General features: G+C 38.7%; 2 protein-coding genes across 7 annotated transcripts in view; one reads left to right on the forward strand and one right to left on the reverse strand.

Moving 5' to 3' along the window:
• The window catches only part of lrp2a (low density lipoprotein receptor-related protein 2a), a 273,263-nt gene extending 263,441 nt beyond the window's left edge, over nt 1-9,822 (forward strand). The window contains exon 81 of the mRNA XM_068223457.2: nt 9,646-9,822. Coding sequence (XP_068079558.2) covers nt 9,646-9,801 — 156 coding nt within the window. The 3' untranslated portion in view covers nt 9,802-9,822. The remainder of the gene's footprint in view (nt 1-9,645) is intronic.
• Nucleotides 1,491-24,458, reverse strand: rdh1 (retinol dehydrogenase 1). 6 transcript variants are annotated; one of them, XM_005167928.5, is made up of 5 exons: nt 24,407-24,452; nt 14,922-15,261; nt 13,408-13,666; nt 11,668-11,831; nt 1,491-1,854 (listed from the first exon to the last, which is right to left on the reverse strand). In XM_005167928.5, exons 1-5 carry the CDS (start codon nt 24,407-24,409, stop codon nt 1,637-1,639), a joined length of 984 nt encoding a protein of 327 aa, XP_005167985.2. In that variant the 5' UTR covers nt 24,410-24,452; the 3' UTR covers nt 1,491-1,636.
• Nucleotides 24,459-25,353: the final 895 nt, after the last annotated feature.

Genomic DNA, 25,353 nt, shown 5'->3' on the forward strand with positions numbered 1-25,353 from the left:
TTAGTCGGCTAATTAGTTTGCACCATTCTTGACATGAAGGCTGCTTGACTTTAATTTTATGTAGCCACGTTTTCATAAAGAATCTGAGCATGGTACTTAAAACCCAATGTGTGCAATTTAAACTGAAATTGAACGGACTAGCCAGTGACCATATGATATATATATAGATAGATAGATAGATAGATAGATAGATAGATTTTAGAGTTTTTTTTTTTTTTTATCAAATAACTTATTTTGTGCATAATATTTTAGAAAAGGATCAAATGTAGCCTGAAAATCTAATATAAGTGAGCAGCTACAATATATAAAAAAAATAGCTGACATGTTTGTAATTTGAAAAAAAATGTATGTAAACGGTCACTGGCAATATTTTGAAATGGATGTTGTACGTTTGCATATGTAAGACATATAAACATGTTCTCCAATCAGGAACATTTATGTCATATATGTAATTTGCATACTGTATAACACAATATATCAGATTTCTATAGAGGATTTACCAACCTACATAATGCATGACGTCACATGTATTCCTGGTTGCAAAAAGAGACCGGTTGCAATAGCAAACATGTCGTGTTGTGCGGTAGGACGCTAAATTTGAAAATAGAGAACTTAAATTTTACCGTACACCACACTGCTTTTCATGCCAACCGGAAACGTCTTTGGCTAAAAGAGAGCTGAATGAAGAGACCACCCAATTAAAAATGCTGGACTCATGTTCTCATGTCATATCAGGTAAGATCACGCTATGCTGAATCAGACACATTTCTCATTTTTGATTGCAACAATAATTTCAGCAAAAACAGTTAAACATGGTGAATTACACTGATGAAGAATGACATGTAAAAGTGTAAGTTCACATACCCTGCTGTACAGGTGTAGTTTGCTGTCTAAATACAGTTGTTTTGCTTGTTGATGACTACGCAGGCCTTGTATAACGTCCGTCTTCTTTCCTTGTCTTTGGAAGAACCTCGGTTTTTAGCACTACATAGTTTTGAATCTGGTAATCATGGAACATTTATTTCTTGCACGTGACCACACAGAACAAAATTGTTGGCATCCAAAGACTTGTAGGCCTTTAACTTCTCTCTTGTAAAATCACTTGAAGCTTCAATGAGATTGTATATTTCGGGCTGGATCGTTGGCCATTTTGTCTTATCCAATATCTATCGGTAGGCTGCTATCGCAAATGGACCTGTCAGATGAACACCTCTCACTTTAACGTTAATTTTGCCAAATCACTGTGCTTAACACCGGGTGACAAGATGTTATAATACGCTGAAAGCATTATGTAAATAATATATATAATATTTAATCAATACAACTTATTTCTAAGACAACAACAAACTCTGTACCACATCGGATGTCATTCCCTCACTGTAAATGCTAGCGCTCAGGGTCGCTGCACGCACATCCTGAATGTTTACAAAAATAATAATTTGTCTACATGGGAGGGCTTGTATTTAGTTGCATGAAAAAATGGTCACATATAAACATCAATTTTTCTTTTAATGAAATGTATGAATTGTTCAGAATACAGCATTTAATACAAGAAATGAGGTAAATCTTATGTCGTACTAACTTCAACTGCTTGATAGCTGAAAGTTTGCACGCAGATTGACTGCTCTGCTGCTCTTCAGAGTGGTTTTGAAGAAGGCACCAGGGCCTTAGTGATGATGTCCACTACACACGTGGGCAGATAGGACAGTGGGATCCACAGGAACTTTGCGTCCCAGCCGGCGGCGTAACGTGTTCGAGGATGACGTGCAGAAAGTGCGTGCCGCATACATGACGTCACTTTGGAGAGGTCGCTGCTGGCCAACATCTTGTGGGAGAACTCCAGCACTTTCAGATCTGACAAACACACAAAACTGCATCATTATAGTCAATACAGCATCTAAACAGGGATTAAAGTGAAGCGGAAGTTGCAAAATATCGTCTTTGTTTTCAGCAAAAGAAATGATTTCAAAGAGTCCAGCAGACACACAACATTATAAGACATTAATATTAGGTTAGATTTAGGTCATGATGTCAGGTGATCAAAATTCAATGTCTAGCCAGCGTCTAAAGACAACGTTATTTTGATGTTCAATAAAGAAGTTGATATTTGGTTGATTTTAGGTTGTGTTAGAAAGTGACCAAAATCCAACGTCTAATAGATGTCGTAGTCATAACGTCCACACAACGTAAACGTGTAACATGATTAGATGTTGATATTTGGTTGATTTTAGGTTGTGTTAGAAAGTGACCAAAATCCAACGTCTAATAGATGTCGTAGTCATAACGTCCACACAATGTCAAGGTGTAACATGACTAGATGTTGATTTTAGGTTGTGTTGGAAAGTGACCAAAATCCAATGTCTAATAGATGTCGTAGTCATAACGTCCACACAACGTCAAGGTGTAAAATGATTAGATGTTGATATTTGGTTGATTTTAGGTTGTGTTAGAAAGGGACCAAAATCCAACGTCTAATAGATGTCGTAGTCATAACGTCCACACACAATGTCAAGGTGTAACATGATTAGATGTTGATTTTAGGTTGTGATGGAAAGTGACCAAAATCCCATGTCTAATAGATGTTGTAGTCATAATGTCCACACAACGTAAACGTGTAACATGATTAGATGTTGATATTTGGTTGATTTTAAGTTGTGTTAGAAAGTGACCAAAATCCAACGTCTAATAGATGTCGTAGTCATAACGTCCACACAATGTCAAGGTGTAACATCATTAGATGTTGATTTTAGGTTGTGTTGGAAAGTGACCAAAATCACGTCTAATAGATGTCGTAGTCATAACGTCCACACAATGTAAACGTGTAACATGATTAGACGTTGATATTTGGTTGATTTTAGGTTGTGTTGGAAAGTGACCAAAATCCAATGTCTAATAGATGTCGTAGTTATAACTTCCACACAATGTCAAGATGTAACATTAGACATTGATATTTGGTTGATTTTAGGTTGTGTTGGAAATTGACCAAAATCCAGTATCCAATAGATGTCATAGTCATAACGTTCACACAACGTCAAGATGTAACATGATTAGACGTTGATATTTGATTTTTTTTTTATGTTTGACGTCAGACATTGATGTCAGTCTGCCCTTGGATTCTGACGTAAACCCGATTTTTATTTCAAAATAAAATGTAATGTCCCCACGACGTTGGGGTACAATGTCAATATGATGTCATGTTGTCGTCCTGTGCCTGCAGGGTGGTTTTAGATTTGAAGTAAATTTGGCCAGAATTTTCATTTTTGATTGAACTAACCCTTAAAACCCCCTTATTAAAGTCTGTGTGAACCTGAAGTTGCAGAGACTTTTATTTCAATATGTTGATGAACTTCTAACCGTAACAGAAAGCCCCCTACTCAATATTCTGTTGCGCATCATTCCCTTATAGCAGAGCAACAATTGTTGTTGGAGGAGATGCAGCCGAGGCAGAAAATTAAGAAGAATTATTTATACCACTAAATTGAATTAATTGTATTTTAAATAAATAATTAGATAATATATATATTTTTTTTTGTATAATATATGTTGTACTTTATTTCAATTTGCATATCACAGCAGATTACACAGTTACAGAATAATAATTATGAAGACACTGCAAACTTTTTACACCCTATTCTCTCTCCCATCAACCCATTCACTTAAAAATTAATAAAATAAATAGACAAATAAATAAATAAACAAACAAATTAGAAAAAAAAAGGATATATTTAAATCAGATAAAAAGTGTAACCCAGGTCTGTTTAGACCATGATACTCCCCTACTCCCTCTAAGCTTGTTGTTGGAGTAGCAGCCTGCCAACATGTACATTGTACTTCAGGAAGTTATTAAAAGGTCTCCAGATATCTTCAAACACATTTTGTTTCTTTTTGACAATGTATGTGATCTTTTCCATTGACACGTGTGACGCCATTTTTTTAATTCCCTTTACCTTTCTAGGTTCATTTTATATTTTTCCAATTAAGAGCAATAATAAGTTTAGCTTGTAAAACACACGTCTATGAATCTGACCTCTTTGCTTTGTGAGACAGGGCTGACAGGATATATACCCAGGATAAATTTCTTTAGATCCAATAGTAATTCGTTTTGATAAAATTTGGTCAGTTTTTTCAATAACACCTTGCCAAAAGGGTTTCACTTTCACACATTCCCATATACAGTGGTAAAGTCTACCTCTTACCTCATTACACTTTATACAGGTATCTGGAATATTATCGGTAAACTTGTGTAATATAGCAAGAGTTATGTATGTTCGCATTAACCATTTGTACTGCATGGGTTTCAGCCTTGATTGTTTGTATCCGAGCTTTCTTACATGCCTCATTCCAATCCTCTAGAGATATTTCAAAACTCCTCCACTGTTCATAAAAGAATTAAAATCCTTTTCGGATTCCCTTAAAATGAAAATGTTTGCTGTGTCCCAATTCGCATAGTTATACTACGCCCTAAAAGTATGTACTCGTTTTGAGAAGGAAAAATATGTACTCTTGAGTGTGTAACAGAAGCGTATACTAGCTTTGGGTCATACTACTTCCTCCACAGATTGTTGTGTTGCTTAGTTATGAACCCTGTCAATCGTCCACACATCATCAACATTTCTGGCATATTTAATTTCCTACCTTACTGGAGAAGCAGCAGCAGGATAATCTGCCATTCACGAGTCATTCATGCAGAGAAATCTCCTCAGGTCTTTGGATAATTATGCATTCTGAAGTTAATGGCCAAACACGTCTTTATAAAGATTCACGTTGTTGTTTTTTGCAGATGAAATAGAACACAGAAAACTCAATTTAAATATTTTCCAGAGGGCTAGATATTAATTAAGTCATACAAACATCTTTACAGAAGCCTCTACTTGATGGTTGGACTCATGAGTCCATCATGTTTGTAATTTATTTAAACTTTTCACCCACGTTTTTAGTTCTAATCTAATTCATGTCCAACGTATAACATACTGTGGGCAAGATCAGCGGTTAGAGTATGTACTGTCCTACACTTTAACGGAAATAGTAAACCATCCTGGAACATCTGGCATACTCTTTTCAACATACTACGATTTGGCACATATGGAATTCTAATTTCAAATAATTTTAAGGACGCTTAGTACACAATTTGGGATGCAGCATAAGAATGCCATGATGTTTAACTTATTTGTATTTTGGCCCGTTTCCACTGAGTGGTTCAATTCGGTGTGCTTTTCCTCTGTCAAAAGCAGGGGTCACCAAACTTGTCAAAAATCTTGTCCTGCAGATTTTAGCTCCAACCCTAATCAAACACACCTGAACAAGCTAATCAAGGTCTTACTAGGTATACTTGAAACACCCAGGCAGGTGTGTTAAGGCAAGTTGGAGCTAAACCTTGGAGGGACACCGGCCCTCCAGGACTGAGATTGGTGACCTGTGGTCAAAAGATACCTTGAAGCAAACCGTACCAGACCACCTTCCTTTGCAAAGGGTACTTAGCAAAAGAAATGGGAACCAAAAGGTAGAGCAAGACACGCAACTGAACGCTATTGGTTTACAGACATGTCACTTGCTCGTGCAACAAGCCAGAAGAATGAAAACAAAGGAACCGCCATTTTTGAATACACAGCCGAAACCTTACATTGTAATAATATACACATATAATAATGAGCCATGATCGACCTGAGCTCAAACAAACCTTGTCATCTTCTTGATGAGCAACCACAATGCCAAGAAGAAGAGCTGAACTACCCTGTGCTCCATTGTGTTTTTACAAGGCCGTCTAAAGCGCAAGCAGTTTTACTTTCTCGCATACGCGAGACACGCGTTACTATTTTAAATAACGAACTTCTTGAGCTGATGATGATAATAACGTGCGTGATTATTGAAGTGCTTCTGACATCGGATCCTTTCAGAAATGGACAAACGCGAGAGTGAAGTGTGAAAAAAAACAAAAGAGAAGATGGAAAAAATAGAGCAAATGATTCTTTCAGCAACCTAAAAGATGAACAAACTGACATGTTTAACTATTATCATCACCGTTTGGACTACTATGAACTCACAAGGATGGAGTTACTCTCTAACAGAGGTTACATGTGCTGCTGAAGATTAAAGATACAGATGAGAGGTTTGACTGTGGGCTATATGTTGCCTGTATTTGAAACCAAATAAGGACTGCTGTGTGCAGATTTTTTGTTATTGGTAACATATCAGAGACTGTTGGGGTCTGTATGTGTTCATATGTTGCATTTAATATTTTATATAATCGCAGATGTTACAGTAGGTTATTTCACACTATCATTGATCTGCAGTTATAATCAAACCATGTTCATAGAAAGGTTAGTAATGAACATTCATACACAAGTATTTACGTGTATAAAGTATCTGTTTTGTGAGAAGTGCCTCTGATATGTGAACGACCTCTCCAGCTTTGTTGACATTTCCTTGAACGTCAACTGAATCTACACCGTACTTTGTCCCGGCTGGGCCAGTTGGCTTTTCTGTGAATAGTTTGCATGTTCTCCTGTGTTGGTGTGGGTTTCCTCCGGGTGCTCCAGTTTCCCTCACAGTCCAAAGACATGTGCTATAGGTGAATTGAATAAGCAAAATTGGCCATAGTATATGAGTGTGTATGTAATCTTCCCAGTACTGGGTTACAGCTGGTAGGGCATCCGCAGTGTAAAACATATGCAAGATAAGTTAGTTTATTCTGCTGTGGTGACCCCTGATAAATAAAGGTACTAAGCAGAATGAGTTAATGAAACGTATGAATTGTTCAAAATACAACATTCATTTTAAGAAATGAGGTGAATCTGATGTCAAACTAACTTGAACTGCTTAATGGTTCATTTGTGAGATTGTGGGACTTACAAATATGAAAATGTCATAATATATACAGTAAAATAGACCTTTGTTTAATTGCATTTATTATGACTCCATGTTGCAAAAAGCAATCGAATTGTTCAATCCAAAACAGCACACTTGAGCACAAATTGACTGCTCTGCTGCTCTTCAGAGTGGTTTTGGAGAAGGCACCAGGGCATTAGTGAAGATGTCCACTAAACACGTGGGCAGATACGACAGCGGGATCCACAGGAACTTTGCGTCCCAGCCGGCGGCGTAACGTGTTCGAGGATGACGTGCAGAAAGTGCGTGCCGCATGCATGACGACACTTTGGAGAGGTCACTGCTGGCCAGCATCCTCATGGAGAACTCTTGCACTTTCAGATCTGACAAACACACAAAACGGCTTCATTACAGTCTGTACAACATCTGAACGGGGATTAAAGTGAACCAGAAGTCGAAACGGAATATTGAGTAGGGGGTGGGGGTTTCTTTTGCTCATCATTCCCTCATAGCAAAGCAACGGTTTTTGCTAGAAGGAATACAGCTGAGGCTGGAAATTAATAAGAATTATTTATATTGTTTATTATATTACACAAAGGCAGCTAAATAGTTAGAACTGTCGACTCACAGCAAGAAGGTTGCTGGTTTGAGTCAAAGATGGGTCAGTTGGTGTTTCTGTGTGTAGTTTGCATGTTCTTCCTGTGTTGGCGTGGGTTTCCTCCGGGAGCTGCGGTTTCCTACACAGTCCATCTCCTCCATGAACCGCCACCTTAACATGGTGGAGGGGTTTGAGTGCCCGAGTGATTCTAAGAGCTATGTTGTCGGGGGCTAATGCCTCTGGTAGGGTCTCCCAAGGCTAAAAGGTCTTAGGTGACAGGTCAGACAAAGTGCGGTTCAAAAACTCCCTTTGAGTACAACAACAGCAAGGACTGTGACATCGCCCTGTATGGCGCACCCTTAAGCCAGGCATGGGGTTGGGGCTTATATGCGAGTGCCTGGTAACTGGGTTTTATCCCAAGGAACCCGGCTGGGCTGAGCCTGAAGGAATGACGTATGACCATCCACCTGCAGGAGCCATAAGGGGCTGGTGCATTGTGTAACTGGTGGTGGTTGAAGGTTAGGATCACGACAACATGGTTGTCAAGCACAGAAACTAGCTCTTGGGACATGGAATGTCACCTCAATGGGAGAGAAGGAGCCCAAGCTTGTGCAGGAGGTGGAACGGTACTGACTAAATATAATTGGGCTCACTTCCACGCACGGCTGGGACTCTGAAACTCAACTTGAGAAGGGCTGGACTTTCTTCTACTCTGGAGTTGAAAACGGTGAGAGGCGGCAGGCTGGTGTGGGCTTGCTTATAGCTCCCAAGTTTAGCCGCCATGTGTTGAAGTTTTCCCCAGTGAACGAGAGGGTCGCCTCCCTGCGCCTTCAGATTGGGGATAGGTCTCTCGCTGTGGATTGTGCCTACGGGTCAAACACCAGTGCAGAGTGACCAGCCTTCTTGGAGTCCTTGGGAGGGGTGCTGAAAGGTGTTAAAACTGAGGACTCTGTTGTTCTACTGGGGGACTTCAATGTCCACTTGGGTAATGACAGTGATACGTGGAGAGGTGGGATTGGGAGGAATGGCCTCCCTTATCTGAATCCGAGTGGGGTTCTGTTTATTGGAATTCTGTGCTAATGTCCATAACAATCACCATGTTCACGCATAAGGGCACCAGGACACCCTAGGGTGAAGGTTGATGATCGACTTTGTGGTTGTATCATCTGATCTCCGACCATATGTCTTGGATAATTAGGTAAAATAACAGGCAGAGCTGTCAACTAATCACCACCTGGTCATGAGTTGGATCCGCTGGCAGGGGGGTAAGCTGGACAGACCTGGCAGGCCCAAACGTATTGTGAGGGTCCTCTGGGAACATCTGGCTGAACCTCAGGTCAGAGGGACTTTTAACTCTTACCTCTGGAAGAGCTTTGACCATATCTTGACGAAGGCAGAAGACATAGAGACCGAGTAGTCCATGTTCTTCGACTCCATTGTTGATGCAGCTGTGGGGAGCTGTGGCTGTATGGTCTGTGCTGCATGTCGAGGCAGCAATCCATGAACCTGGTGGTGGGCACTGGAAGTAAGCAATGCTCTCTAGCTGATGGAGTCCTGCAGTGCTTGGTTAGCTTGCAGGACTCCCGAGACAGCAACAGCAGTAATGTGGCCTATGTGCTGGTCCGTTGTGGAAAATAATGAGCTGAGCCGAAAGGCAAAGCTTTCGATTTACCAGTTAATCTAGATTCCTACTCTCACCTATGGTCATGAGCTTTGGGTCATGACCAAAAGGACAAGATCTCGGATACAAACAGCCAAAATGAGTTTCCTTCACGGTGTGGCAGGGTGCAACCTTATGGATAGGGTGAGGAGCTCTGTCACCTGGGAGGAGCTCAGAGTAGAGCCGCTTCTCCTCCAGAAGAGAAGAGAAGTCAGCTGAGGTGGCTCGAGCATCTGTTTGGACAGCCTCCAGGACGCCTTCAAAGGGAAGTGTTCTATTTTTTGTTTCTGCAAACAACCAGAGGTTGCTGTCCACACTTTTTGATGATCTCAAATTTCTCTCTCACATTATGTTCTTGTATAAATCCACCAGAGGGCACAATATACACTTCAGCCAACATGCTGACTGACTCATCAACACACCCACCCACCCCCTTCTCTAAAACCAACCAGTAGTGCTTTCAAAAGCAATCTAGAAAAAGAAAAGCCATCACAGCTGTGTGATTTCACAATGTTTTTAGCCTGTTGTTTATTTAAATTTTTTATTCTTTTGTTTTCCCTAGTTTTTGGAACCATTCTTTGCTGGACTCCTGAAACCCCGCTGTAACTCCACTCTGCATTCCAAGTCAACTGAGCAAACAGGTGACACGAGAAAAGCCATCTATACAGAGGTAAGCGTTCAGCTAGTAGCACTAAAAGGAACAGAAGCAGCATCATAGATGGCCACTGAGTGAAATGACTTGCCTTAATGGGACTAGTGGCAGTCCTTCTCTGATGATGTCAGTTTGACAAATTCAGCCACAATATTCTTAACAACCTTCAAAACCTTCAAAAGTCTGGTTTGCAAAATAATTACATTTTCTACCCCACAAGGCTTATTTCTCATGTAGTTAATAACTAAAGCTATACTACGTGACCTTACATTGTTTCCATGTCACTTCTCGCGTGTGTTTGGTTGTTTGGTCGGACCGAGAAAAAGTTGTTAGCAATTCCTCCTATTGTAAAGTCATGTAGTGTGAAACCCCCTGTCGCCGATCCATCTTGCAGTGTAAACACAGCAGCGGTGGAACACTAGCCCAGATAGTCATGCAGTGTAAAAACATCTGTGATATGAGTACTTTAAAAATCGTGCAGTCTGAACTCGGCATAACTCGTTTTCAAAAAAAAAAAAAAAAAAATCCAAAAAACATCTCAATTGAGCATAAAGCTTTTGTTTTTTTGTTTTTTTAAAGAAATAAGATATTTATAATCTAAATATTGGCTTTTCCATCACTGATTTCTCATGCACATTATCACATTGTGATGGAATCCCAGGTATGACAGAACTTTTTTTGGGTGAACTTTCCCGTTAATATATTTAAAGGGTCAAGAAACACCAAAACACATTTTTTGAGCTGTTGACAGTCGTATATGTGTCCCACATATATCTCACTAAAAAGTGAAAATTAGTTTTTGCGTTATTTCGAGCAAATTCGTACTTCCAGTTTGAAACGAATTTTTGAAGCTGTGTCATGGCAGAGTGTATTCCAGCATGTGGACTGGACGTCTGTACCAAGGCGTCCCGTATTACGTCTCTGAGTGCGTTGCATTCATTCATGAGTATGGCTTGGTTCAAACCAATCAGCGCGCTCTATTATGAATGCGCTGCAACTTCATTAATATGCATGCTAGCTTTCTTAGACTATACCTGAAACAGTGTTCAGACGGCAGAGAGACAACACACGTCGTGTTGCCAAAAGTTGTGGGAAAAGAATAAGAATTGTTTGGAGATACGGGTCACTAGTGTTGCTTTCGTAATGTGAAGGTTTTGTTTTCATTTTCTCTCTGTGTGAACACTGCTGACCTCCTGAGTGCATCTGAGTTACAGAGAAATGCAGAGGCTTTTTCTCTTATACGACGTGCGGTATCAAACATCCCAGCGTCTTTAAACACACTGTCTCCTCTGCGTGTGTGTTTGTTTGTACTCTGTCAGAAGCGCGTGCACAAATGGCAACTCCCATTTTTATTCAAACCCTGCCCATTTTTAATCAAACCCTGCCCATTTTTATTCAAACCCTGCCCATTTTTAATCAAACCCTGCCCATTTTTATTCAAACCCTGCCCATTTTTAATCAAACCCTGCCCATTTTTATTCAAACCCTGCCCATTTTTAATCAAACCCTGCCCATTTTTATTCAAACCCTGCCCATTTTTAATCAAACCCTGCCCATTTTTATTCAAACCCTGCCCATTTTTAATCAAACCCTGCCCATTTTTATTCAAACCCTGCCCATTTTTATTCAAACCCTGCCCATTTTTAATTAAACCCTGCCCATTTTTATTCAAACCCTGCCCATTTTTCCTCCCCCAACACTCCCACCCAAACAGAGCTAGACACACCCACTTTCCTGACTTTTTCCAAACTAGAGGTGTGAAAACATCCTGCTGAAATGGGGGGGAGGGTCATGGCCTTTTAAAAATGTCTGAAATGAGATGAATGTGATATTTTCTTGGATTAGCACAGTTTGCATGAACTACTCTTCTAACTGAATGCATGATGTTTACATTTATGAATTTGCATTACTCCATCATCTGATTGTACTCACATTCCTGCAGGTAGGAGTCTCCGTAGTCTCTTCTGACCTGTTCTGGAAGATTACTCCAGCGTTTCTTCAGGTCGTCTTCAATCAGACCCAGATCTGTGACTTGCGTCTTGAAGAAACCTGGTTCAATGATGCTCACCTTCACTCCAAAGTGGACCATATCCCTCCTGAACACAGTGAGAGAAGAAAAACATGATTTATTTGACATTAAGATTATTTTGAACACAAATGGGGCGGCATGGTGGCTCAGTGGTTAATACTGAGCTTCACAGCAAGAACGTCGCTGGTTTGAGTCCCAGCTGACTAGACCCACTAGTGGGCCTCAGCAATCCTGCAGGTGGGCCGCAAGATTAAAATTAGCCTAAATACTATACTATAATTATTTGATTTCATTATTAAATGTCATATTAAAATGATCGAAGTAATAGCATTTCCCGTTTTCTGTGATTGAATAAGCTAATTCGGACTCAAAAACTGCAAAAACAGCCTCACTGTTTATTACAGACAGGTGGCTAAATTTGCAACCACTGCGTGTAAACTAAGAGTACGTCCTCAGTTGTATAAATCAAACTGTCATGCAAATGTAAGTGTAACGATGAATAGAGTTATAATAACCAGATCGCGCTTGACTCACCTCTGCGACTCGTACTGTATCAGAGTTGCCCAAGTCCGTTGATTCACAAACTATGCATGCTCTCTTTGTGTGAACACTTTATAATATCCGCATAGTTGTTCAAATTAACGTCTTGTGAGCGTTTTATAACTGACGTACAGCAGGATCTAGCGAGACTCTGTGGTTTTTCAGTAGTTAACAGCAGTTAGCTGTTCCTGTCAGCGAACTCCATTAAATGTCCAATAATAATGTCCAGCTACAAACCAAACCGCCTCTGTTTCAACAGATTTAGGGTGTTTTTACTGTATTTTACATTTATTTTTAATGAATATGAATTGTAGATCAATAGATGAATAGTAGTCAGCCTAATTCAAAGCAGCAGCAGCTTTTTTTTTTACAAATACTCTGCAGTTATAAAATAACTGAAATAAAGAATTCATGAACCTGTCTGTGCTTTTTTTACATATTAAAATATATTGTTGTATTTTACATATATATTTTTAATAAAATGATTTAGAAAAATAAAATAATAATAGAAGGCAAAATAAATGTTTTGCTAATAAATAAAGCCTTAAAATAAGCATTTTCTCTAGCCAATCAGTTAAGGCCACTTTGTAACACAGTGAACTGCGAAAGCTTGCCTTTCCGGTCTGACACATTTGAGTGCGTATGAATGAAAGTAGGGGGGAAAGTCGAGTGTGAACGCGGCTTAATTAAATTGACAAATTAATCAGTGCAAGTGAATCCACTGAAGAAAAAAAAAAAAAGTTTGCTTTGCTAATCTTCAATCAAGATTTGTCCATCTGACCAATGGCAGTCCTTCTCTGATAATAGCATTTTTCGGATTGGCTGCAATATTCTCAGCCACGCCCCTCCAAATTAATATTTAATTAGCTTCAAGTGAAAAGCGAGAGGAGGAGTGCAAAAATAAGCCCCGCCCACCAACTCGATATTCAGCTTCAGTTGTAAATACGTCATGATACTGAAATAAAAGCCAGTAGTATTTTACGTTTTTAAAAGATCTAAATTAAAAAGCATGATAAATAACCTTTTCAATGCACAATACCAATCTTGTTGTTGCTTCATGTTTTGAATTGAAGTATATTTTTCTTTTAGAAGCCTACACACACCTCAGGCTGTCAGAGAAGGCCTCAACGCCAAATTTGGACAGGCAGTATCCTCCGCCAATGATTGAGAGTCTGCCCAGAATACTGGCCACGTTCACCACTCGACCCTGGGCCTTCTTCAGCAGAGGAAGAAACTTGAGTGTCACTGCGATCACACCAGTCAGATTCACATCCAGAACCTTCTTGAAGTCATGAAGCTGCATCCAGTCCATCGGCCCGATGGGCACCGAGACTCCCGCGTTATTCACCAAACCCCACAGGCCTGACATGCAAAAAAAAAAAAAAAACAATCACACAGAAAGTCACTAAAGTATAAATATGAATACATGTTAGGTATATTATAATGAAAGTGACATATTTTATCTCTTCAATAAGCTTCTGTCAAAGTCATTTCTATGCTAATGTACTTAAAAATAGCTAAATCTGTGCAGAAAAACTTCTCTACTGAAAATTCAACCAATCAGAGAGTTGCTGTGAGCAAAGTTCAACATAAGAAATATTTAGCTCCGCCCTCTCCTTTTAAGCACAGTAAATGACATAACGCCCGATTTACACGGGGCTTCATCGTCAACGCTGGACAGAGGGCGTGTCTGAAGTTGGGGCTGACGCGATCATCATAGCAGTGTCAGCCAATAAAATTTGTCCGCAATCCCGGAAACACGAAGAGCTTTTGTTAGCTGAAAACTGAATAATTTAGAGATTTTTGTCAGCCAATGACTGGGTGAGACCACTTCCACGTACTGTATGACACTGGTCATATGTGTTTGTTTCCATGACCCACGAGGTTTGTTGCATGTTTCTATCGTGATGCTGTCGGGCCGATGCAGTAAAGCTGTTGGTTTGCAGCAAGCATTTTTGTCGGGAGAGCTGTACGAGAATTGGAGTATGGTGGACTTTTGTCAGCTGAGTTCATTACCATTCAGACACATCGCCTATATCCGTGCTGCTGGGTTTGCACATTATTGAAATAGACAAGGCAAGAGACCTGCTGCACTGCTATCCACTGTGTCTGCATTCAGACCCTGGAATTGAGGAAGAGAGAAGCCCTCCTCATTTAACACGATTTATAATGATAAATTGTGGTTATGTGTATATGAAATTACGAATAACATCTAGTAGGGATTTATTTCTTTGCATTGTAACTTTGTAAACTATAAAATCATGCTTCTCCTCACAGTTTGTCTCTCATTTTGTGAGTCGACTGACAGTTGTCTGCTTCCCTCTGCTTCCCGCCTGCTCTGTCGGCCACACCCACTCCTCCCTCTGCTTGCAGAGCTCCACCCCCATCATTAAGCATTTTTTTGAAAAAATTCTGAGGTAGACTTAAACTGAAAGAGGAGGGTTTCACGACCCTTTAAATGTCTTTGTCTTATACTCAAAGGAAGGCTTTGAAGCCAAACACGGTATAATAAATATTTAAAATGTTTATCACAAGTAGTGCTAGAATCCTCTTTTTTCTTATGATTTTTTCTTTGAGACATTCACACATCTGAAAACCCCCACCGACTCGCACTCACCTTTCCCGCCAGTCTCTCTGCGCACGTACTCCAGTGCGCGATCGATGCTCGTGCTGTCGGTGACATTGAGCTGGAGCGTTTTCAGTCTGGGCGAGGCGGTGGCACGCAGTTTGGAGGCTCCGGTTTCGGTAAGACAAGCAGCGATTACGAGAAAACCCTGCCGGTCGAGCTGCCGTGCCACAAGGTTTCCAAAGCCGCTGTCGCATCCCGTTATCAGGACATGTTTCTCATGGATGCCGGAGATTTGACGGGAATCTCTGAAGAACCAGACAGCAGCGATGAGGGCAATAACGGCTAGTGAACACCAGCAGGAGCACAGCAGATCAGCACAGCAGAACACCTGCGGTCATGGAGGAACATGGGCTCAATATACATGCTAACACATAGGATTTTCACTGGCAGACAATAAAGAGTGGTTTTTATTAGCATTGATTGTGCAATAAAAAAAACTTCAGTTTAAAGTCTGTGTGAAATTATAATTTACAATGTTTATTCTGCTAGCTCACATTGTTATTTTTTAGGTGAACAATTAATATGTGCAAGGTAATCCACTGAAGATACACAAAGAATGTTTGGTAATCTGACCATTTGCTTACTTGCATTTGGATGACGTAAGGCACTATAAATAGAGTTGATGTTAACAGAGGTTCAGGAGCAGGACCACGCCCCAATTTGCCATCTCATCCAATCACCTACTCCCTAAACCAGGGGTCACCAATCTCGGTCGGTATCCCTCCAAGGTTTAGCTCCAACTTGCCTTAACACACCTGCCTGGGTGTTTCAAGTATACCTAGTAAGACCTTGATTAGCTTGTTCAGTTGTGTTTGGTTAGGGTTGGAGCTAAAATCTGCAGGACACCGGCCCTCCAGGAACAAGTTTGGTGACCCCTGCCCTAAACTAATTTAAGGTAGATCAGCCCTCTAGCACTGTACGTCTAGTTCTCTCAAACCCACCCACTGGCCCACCTTCTATTTGCTTGTTTCTCATTATCAATCTATAGAACTCTCTCCTCCCTAGGTTGAATTTGTGGGTTTCATAATCAAATATATTACGGAGACTGTACCCCCATTCTGAGTCTCTGGACATCATCGTAGAATGCTTAATAAATCTAGCTACTCGTTTGTTATTCTCTTATTCCCATTCCCCTTCATCCCACTGTTTCTTTACCATCCCTCCTCCTCCATCCCTCTTCATCCCTATAATGGTCCATGCTGGTGAACTAGGCCCCTCTCACAGATACTTTGTTATTGTAACCCCCACCGGTCCTACACCACCCAGCCCGCTCTGAGCTGGGATCGAATCAGCGACCTTCCGCATGGGAGTCGGTTGCTGTAACTAGGAGGCTTAAAGCCCATGCATGAGCAAAAACACACCAAATTTGTGTCACTTTAAATGCAAATGAGCTGCTGCTTTCAAAAAGAGGGTGGAGCCTTTACACACATGCCAAAGGTCACCAAATGTGTTCCAGAAGTGCTGTTATCATGCATAGTTCAGCACTAACTTGCCTCAACATACACACCTGCCTTGAAGTTTCATGCATATATCCAAAATAGCTACTATACTCTTAAATAATGCTCTACTGAGTGAGCTATTGACATCTAATGGTATCCAAAACCGTATTGTATGTTCTGGAGTGCACTTTAAAGTCCAATCAATCTCACAATGCATCACGATAATGAGTGTACAACCAATGTACTCTCAGGGTGCTTTACATCTGCCTTATTTAGTTCGGTTGAATCGCACTAGAGTTCGTTTTCCTTCTTGGTGCGGTTCGTTTGGGCAGGTGTGAATGTAGCAATCGCACTCAAGTGCACACCAAAAGAGAAGAGGTGGTCTTGGTGCGCGTTCAAATTAACCCTGGAGCGGTTCGTTTGTGGTGAGAATATAATCCGAACTAAAACAGACTTAACCGCAAAAAGTACATCGCCTTTTTGGACTAATTCAGCTGCCGTAGGCCGATGCACTGTGCATTATGCAGTGAAAATATTTGTTGACAGCTCTTTACCAACAGAGAGAGAGGGAAAAACATTACCTGATGGATCGTTGATAATATTTCTGAAAGATGACCATGTCGCAGTTTAGCTACATAAATCCACGCCTCCTGAAGTGAGCTGCTATGCGCCATCGCTGTTTGCAATACCTTAAAAACATTGTTTTTCAGCTACAGCTTGTGCTTCATTCTCGAAATGTATAGTTTGACTCAAGTGATGTGTACAAACTATATAGTATACTATGATCAGGGATACAATCAGCCAGCGAAATCGTAGCTCCATAGTCAAAAATGACATTTTGTGTCTGCCTGTCTGTTTACTTGAAGAAGTTCCACTGGCATTTCCCGCACATGAATTCTGACCAATCGAAAAGCAGTTTAGAAAATACAGGACGTTCAATAACATCTGGCCAATGAGTAATGTGGATTTTGTCAGATGACTCCATTTTGGTTCTTTTCAACTGGTTCGGACCAAAGCAATCAGTGTGGTGTGAAAACAACCCAGAGACAGCAGAAAATGCTACAATGTATCATTTGTTGCCCTTGATCCAGACCAAATAAACCGAACTACAGATGTGAAAGCCTCCTTAATGGCTAGAGAGTACTCATGTTCTGAGAGAGTTTACGTACTGAATGGATTTCCGTAATTGACCACAATATGGCATGTAGGAGAATTGAAAACAAAACAATTGAACCAATTGCTTCACAAAATGATTAGCTGTTTTGAAGCTTTTGAAATTTATTTTGTATAGTGATATCTTATTTATGTAACCTGCATAAAATTTGCATTAAGAAGTTTTAATTATGAAATGGTTAGCCGGTGAATTAGTAAACACAATTATTGTCCAGTAGATGGCAGTAGTGAAACCACACACAGTTGAAGCTAGCAAAATGTCCAGCATCAAGAAGAAAAGTGACTGAATAATCATTCATAAGCTAAGCTATATGCAGGAGAAGGAAATCTTAAATATATAAGGCAAAAGAGATATTTTGCTTGTTTTTTTTCTCCATAGAAAGAAATTATTTTAGGCAGCATGGGTGAAGTGCTGTTTATTCCTTTCACGGATTGATGTGTTTACCTGTTTTCTGGTAAGTTTACAGTGTTACCTGTGTGTTGCTAACGTAAAATGTTTTAAGTATTGTTTTTTGCAAAATACTGTTTGTAATTTTACGATCTTGGTGCCTTCACATTTCAATGTTTATTTATTTATTTTATTTTTTTTTGGAGAAATAAAAACCAACTGGAGAGTTATATGAGTTACATAAATGCAAGATTTTATTGCAAAGCTGTATGTTATCTAGCTCATGGTGTGATTTGAGTGCTTGTAACTTGTTTAAATTGCTGTACAACTATGAAAATGGGTTATTTTGAGAAATTGTTTCCAGATTTGGAAGAAAGCTTATAATTGATTTCAATCTAAATAAATGATTGCCCTGTTAGGGAGGTTTTTCTTTTTTTTTTCTTTTTTTGTCATAAGCCTGATTTGATACGGCAACTATCACCATCATTGGACAGATAGAAGCATGCAGGATCCCAGCACGGACGGTTTCCATTTAGCATGTTTTCAATTTCATCTCACAGATAAGATGGAGATCACATCACATTAAATAATACCCACAAACACACACAAACACTACCCGGGTAGAACATTTTTTTTTTGGTGGTGTTGGTGATGGTGGTGGTGGTATTTTATAACAGAGCTCTTAATTAAATTTTAAGACGTTTATTCCAATTTCCCCCCAACTTTTTGTCCTACATAAACTGACACTGATTCATTTATTTTTTTTACTGAAAGAAGAATATTGGATTCAAACTCTCCATTTAAAATAAATTAAAACATTTTACATTGACTACACACAAAAGACATTGATTTTAAGTTTAAAATTGATATTGCTAATGTTATACACCTACAGAAATCACTAATTCGAAATGAAACATTTATAAAGATGTTGAAGCTTCAGGAAGCAGTGCTTCAAAAGCAGCCATCACTGACTAATGTGGATCGAGGGTGACAACCTATATTTAGCTTCTTCAAGTGTGTTAAGGTTGAAGCTAAAATTTAATCATCATTGAGTCAGAAATGACAAACAGCAGATTAATATGTTCAAACAAACAATGTTGGAGAAGAAGAGAAAGAATATTTTGAACTAGTACCAAGATGCAGTATCATTTCAAGGCATAGGTAAACTGGTAGGGCTGTGCAAAAATATCTAACTATCGCGATAATTTCTTTCACGATAGTGTATCGAAAGTCCAACATGAAGTATCGATTCAAGTTGGGCCAAACAACCTTATCCTCTCCTCCAGTAGATGTCGCTAACTCGCTATCAACAAAACGCTAGGTATCAGAAGTTAGCAGGATTGAGCATGGAGGAAAATATAAAGGCGCCTCCCACTTTTAGAGCTGACGTGTGGCTTCACATTGGTTTTAACACTATACCAAAGTACTTTGCAAATCTATCGTAAAATATTCAGAAAACACTACGAACTTGTGTTATCACTTAACAAGACACCACGCAGATGAATTAGCGGCACTGCGACCTCAACCGAAATCTCTCGATTCAAGGCAAACTACATTGGATAACATCATTAACAAGCTTCCGTCTACCTCAACTAACAATGCAGAGTTACTGCAAACTGCATTGGAGGAATAGGATATAAAATGGAAGGACCTGTCGTTGTAACAGACAACGCGTCAAACATGACGGCCAGCTGTGCTGCTAAAAGTCATCTTGCATGTAAAATGTTTCGCGCATGCCATCAATTTACCTATGTGAGACCAGTTTTTACAGCAAAATGTTTACGATGCTGTCAGTCGCACTGTCAGTTTCTAATAGTTACCGCATATTAGAGCACTGTGTTCCAGTTTTACGTTTACTTGAAGGATTTTTTTTACTTGCTTTTGTTTTATAAATTGTTTGTTTCATTTATATGTGACTTTAGTGGCTAAATATATGTATATATATATATATATATATATATATATATATATATATATATATATATATATATATATATATATATATACACATTTTAGTTGTGTTTAATAACAATATGCATTTAATACATTTTAGTAAGTTCTCTGTTCAATCACACTGTGCAGTTCTAATGAATTGAAATGGCTCATTGATAAAAGAAAAACTATTTTCATGACTTTCAAAAAATAAAAAATGCGAGACTGAGGAGAGAACAATAGCACATTTACTGTCCCTACCATAGACGCTGCATTAGAAACATCTCACATAAGCGATAGTTAGTTTTTTTTTTTTATTTGATGCAAAGATGATACATAAGTATAGCTTTATAAATGTACAGACAAATTAAAGAAAATCAAGATATTGAAAACTTTAAAGGAATTAAGATGCCAATTAAATGTGTTATCAACGTCTTGTGAAAAGAGTTTACATGGGTCCAGTCAGTGGCCCCCACCCACTGAGATTACTATTATTAGTTCTGCCAGTGATATGAGTGCTGCTTAGATTACATTGTTACCTGAACAAAGTCCATTAGGAGCAAGAGTGAGTTATTAACGTAATTAGACTGTGAACACCATGATAAATAACACGTTGAGAGAGAAAATAAAGTTAAATTTGATTAAATTTAAATTTTCCCTTGTCACCCTTATTAGACAGAAAGTGTCGCTGGCAGATTTTTATGTATATTACCAAGTCCAAGTTGCCTGTGGTCAAATGATTTATTCACAGATTTATTTACTCTTTGCATATATTAGTTCAGGATTCATAAATAAACATGTAGCCTATTTACACTGGAATTCTCTATAGTTACTTATATAATCTGTATACTCCAATATAGCCCAGGATGTGAATTACAGGGGGGTTGGAGGCGATTGACCTCCCTAATTAACACTCCATCCAAGATGTCACCCATTTAATACTGAGAAACAGCCCCGTTCAGAGACTATCCAAGGGTCATGTGCAGGTTTTGTCGCGAACTGAAGAGCTGAGAAGGGGGTGGGAGGTTCGCAGGGGCACTTCAGATGATTTTGGAAGGGCACTTATTATCCAAGATTAAAAAGTACATTTGCACTGCACAGGTTGAGCCCTATATGTGCATGTGCCTGCTGAGAAATATGGCTGATCTGAGAAATATATACCTCAACTAATAAATAAATACCTCAACTTGGTCATATTCTGGAACAATAGGATATATGGTAATTGTTCACAGTTTATTATTGTCTATTTATTCAATTTATCTTGTACTATATTAGTTAAATGTTTAGTTTATGTCTAGTGTGTGTCATATTTTTGTTTTTAAATTGCACATTGGAGTATGGGAGAAACGCAATTTCAGTCTGCTGTGTAATGTACTGTTGCATGGTTTGATTGACAATAAAGTTGACTTGACTTGACTTGACTTGAAATATGATCTGTTTTTAAGTCAATGATGTTACTAATCAAAATAATAGACTATATAAATATATCCTATAATCAGTCTATGCAAGACAAAAATTCATTCAATCAACAGCCTGAAACATCAAAAGGACTCTTTTCTTGTAAAAAAAAAAAAAAAAAAAAAAAGATGTTTGTATCTACAAATAGCCTGAAATAAAGTCAAGTTAGATGGAGTTTGTATAGTTTGGCCTACAGAAATAGCTGAAAGAGCTAATTAGAGGATACGATAAATATCCATCCAAAAAACTGAAAACTTAAATATGTTGTGTCATAAACTACATCTAATTAACAATAAATATATCGCTGAAGTATGTCTCACACTAACCAGCTAAACCGAAAATGTTGATGCACACTGATATAGCCTATGTCGGATTCATTTTTTAAATTCCTGATTCACATTTTTTTTTAGCGTGAAAACACATAAAGCTTTTGGAATAGCTCATATCTTCATGTAGATGATTACATTGCTTCTTCCAGCCCCTTTCAACTACAAGATATTATTTGTTACTATAAAAGTGAAACTGCTATATCAGAGAACTACATCATTCACTTTTTTATTTTCTATGTAAAATATTTTATCCACAAACAAAGTTCTCCAATTCGCAGCCGTCTTTCACATTTTTTTTTTGAAATTTATGTTTTTTATTAAATCTCTTAGTCTGGTTAAAACCAGAAAAGTAAAAGATTCTTAGATTATTAAAACTATTTTGGAAAGATCAAGGATCCTTTTTCTCTTGCAGTATCTGTGTTATTTATGTATCTCTGTTTAATTCTTTTTCACTTTTTGCACTGTTTTATTTTTTATAATGCAATATTATTTAACCTGATCTTAAATTATTTATTTATTTTTATTTTCTTATTTATACAGGGACAATGTACAACATGACATGTTGTGTCAGAGTTAGCTATAAAGCTTATTTACATCTGTAGTCCCTGGGCAGGAAGTTGTAACAAATTTAACAGTAAAAAATTATGCATTATACACTTACAAAACAATACATGCAATACATTATTATCAATACAATGAAATCAAATCAGTGGCTGCATATTTGATTTTGTTTAAGCCAAATTTTAAGAACAGTTTTAAAATTATTAAAAGTGATACTCTCTCTAATACGCTCTGGTATTTTATTCCATCTTTCTGCTGCTCTGACTGAAAAAAAAACGATTGTCCAAAAGCAGTTCTCTTAAGTTTAACTGAACAATCATCTCTTACAATATTATGTGGTCCTTGCAGACAATCACACATTATTTAGGGGTGTGGTGCAAGATCATTAAACATTTTATACATTAAACACACATCAGCATAAAATAAGAAACTGTCGAATGTTAGTAAGTTATGTTGTGCAATACAGGTACGGTGATGATAGCTCCTTGGCTTTTTAGCTAAATTTTTTTGTTTGTTTATACATAATATACAATAGTTTTAATGTTGTAATGTTCGTGTGGGACCAGCTTGTAGCACAAGATAAGTGATAAGTGAGGGGAAATCATTGTATTCATAAAAAGTTTAGCAGCCGCCATAGGTAACTGATGTCTGATGTTTCTACAAATCTTCAGGCTTGCTCTAGCACTTTTGGAAACCTTCTGTTTTTTAAAATTTAAATTGGAGTCAATTATTATACCTAAATATTTAAAATGATCAACTACATTACTTCTCATTCATTCATTTTCTTGTCGGCTTAGTCCCTTTATTTATCCGGGGTCGCCACAGTGGAATGAACCGCCAACTTATCCAGCAAGTTTTTACGCAGCAGATGTCCTTCCAGCCGCAACCCATCTCTGGGAAACATCCACACACACATTCACACTACGGACAATTTAGCCTACCCAATTCACCTGTACCGCATGTCTTTGGACTGTGGGGGAAACCAGACCACCCGGAGGAAACCCACGCGAAGGCAGGGAGAACATGCAAACTCCACACAGAAACGCCAACTGAGCCGAGGTTCGAACCAGCAACCTTCTTGCTGTGAGGCGACAGCACTACCTACTGCGCCACTGCCTCGCCACCTATATTACTTCTCCATTAACTAAAATATCTGTATGCTCCTCATTTTTTTCTTAATTGGAAAAAAAAGCATTCCCACAGTTTTACTTACATTAAGACATGAACAACAGTCTGAAACTTTCTTGATATTATCATAGTTATTGTCTTTGTGTGTGTGTGTAAGATCAGATTTTGTATGTTTGTTATTGAATGTAATTTTAGCCTCTCTTCATTGGCTTCCTGTTCATTTTAAAATTCAATTCAAAAGATTATTCTTTGTTTTTAAAGCTCTTAATGGTCAAGCCTCGTTATATCTAGCGGATCTTCTGACTCCCTCTTAAGGGCTTTGTTTACTATCTCTCAGTCTCGTTTAAAAAGCAAGAGTGATTGGAATTTTCCAGTTGTTCCCCTCAGAATAGTTTCTGGTCATCTTTAAAAACAATACTGAAAGCCTATCTTTATGTTCAAACTTATTAATTGTTGTATTTTTGTATCGGTGTCTCGCAGTTTGTTTTATTTACCTCACCCCATCATTCACTTGTTCAGCATTGTGGCTAGCTAAAGGCTGTATAAACTTTACTTGTATAATTTATTGCAACGGCATTCATTTTAATCTTGCATTTACACCAGAAATACTGTACAGAGACTGTCCCAGCAATGACTTTTGGAGTTATAAATGCACGCTGTATACAGAAACTAAATCGTGCTAAATTCAACGTGATTGTAAACAAATCATTCCCATAGCCACTAGGGGGCGTCCACACTACTACTGGGTGCTCCCACAGATCAGTCAATGAAGTACTGCACACAAAACTACTATCATACATTTAAAAAAAACAGACATATATTCATTAACACTGGAGCTGTGCATCGATGGATTTGCTATTCAGTGTTTGGACTTTCAGCAGAGAAAATTAAACCACACTTGAACTGAACTTCAACTTTGAAAACTGGACTGATCAATTTACTAGAACTGACACAAAGTGCTAAAGAAATACATATGAATTTAGTTGGACATATTAATATCCGTCCTGTTCTATGCATTTGATAAAAGAAAGACAAAGATGATATATCCAGCACTGAATGTCCTACCATGTCTGGTGCAGGGTTGAGCTCCTCCACTGCAGATCTTCAGCTCCGCAATCTCGAATGCAGAGCTCAGGGGCCGCAGGTTGATCTCGGGGTCAAAGAGCCCTTCATAAACGTCACTGCACTTGTGTAATGAACTATGTTTATTGTCGGCCTTCAGCTGACAAACCTTTAGACTGTCGTGAGTTACTGTAGCTGTAATGGTGTTGTTCTGCTGTGTTTTTGTCTAGTATAAATCTGTTTGCTTGACTTGAAAATTAGATTATTTTGGTCAAAACAAAGTAAGCTTTTTGCTTAAAACAAGAAAAACTTCTCTCTATGGGCTCAGCAAAAATAAACCTTTATACCCCGAAATCAAGTACTGTATGATTCATAAAATGCAATCATTTACCAATGATGAATTTTCCAAGTAAATTGTAATTTATTTTGAAAATGTATGATATTTTTTATTCCCTAGTGCTGGGTTGTGACAGAAAGGGCATCCGCTGTGTAAAAGAAATGCTGGAATAGTTGGCGGTTCATTGCGCTGTGGCGACCTCTGATGAATAAAGGAGTAAGATAAACTGTCTGTAGTGTATGTATGTGAATGAGAGTGTGTATGGTGTTTCCCAGTCATTGGTTGCAGCTGGAAGGGCATCCGCTGCCTAAAAAATATGCTGGATAAGTTGGTGGTTCAGGCAGCACGGTGGTGCAGTGGTAAGCACAATCACCTCAAAGGGAGAAGGTTGCTGCTTCGAGTCCCGGATGGGTCAGCTGGCATTTCTGTGTGGAGTTTGCATGTTCTCCCTGTGTTGAAGTGGGTTTCCTTCGGGTGATCCGGTTTCCCCCACAGTCCAAAGACATGTGCTATAGGTGAATTGAATAAACTAAATTGGCTATATTATATGTGTGTGAATGAGTGTGTATGGGTGTTTCCCAGTACTGGGTTGCAGCTGGAAGGACATCTGCTG

This window comes from Danio rerio, chromosome 9 (genome assembly GCF_049306965.1).
Source record: "Danio rerio strain Tuebingen ecotype United States chromosome 9, GRCz12tu, whole genome shotgun sequence".
NCBI classification, from domain to species: Eukaryota; Metazoa; Chordata; class Actinopteri; order Cypriniformes; family Danionidae; genus Danio; species Danio rerio.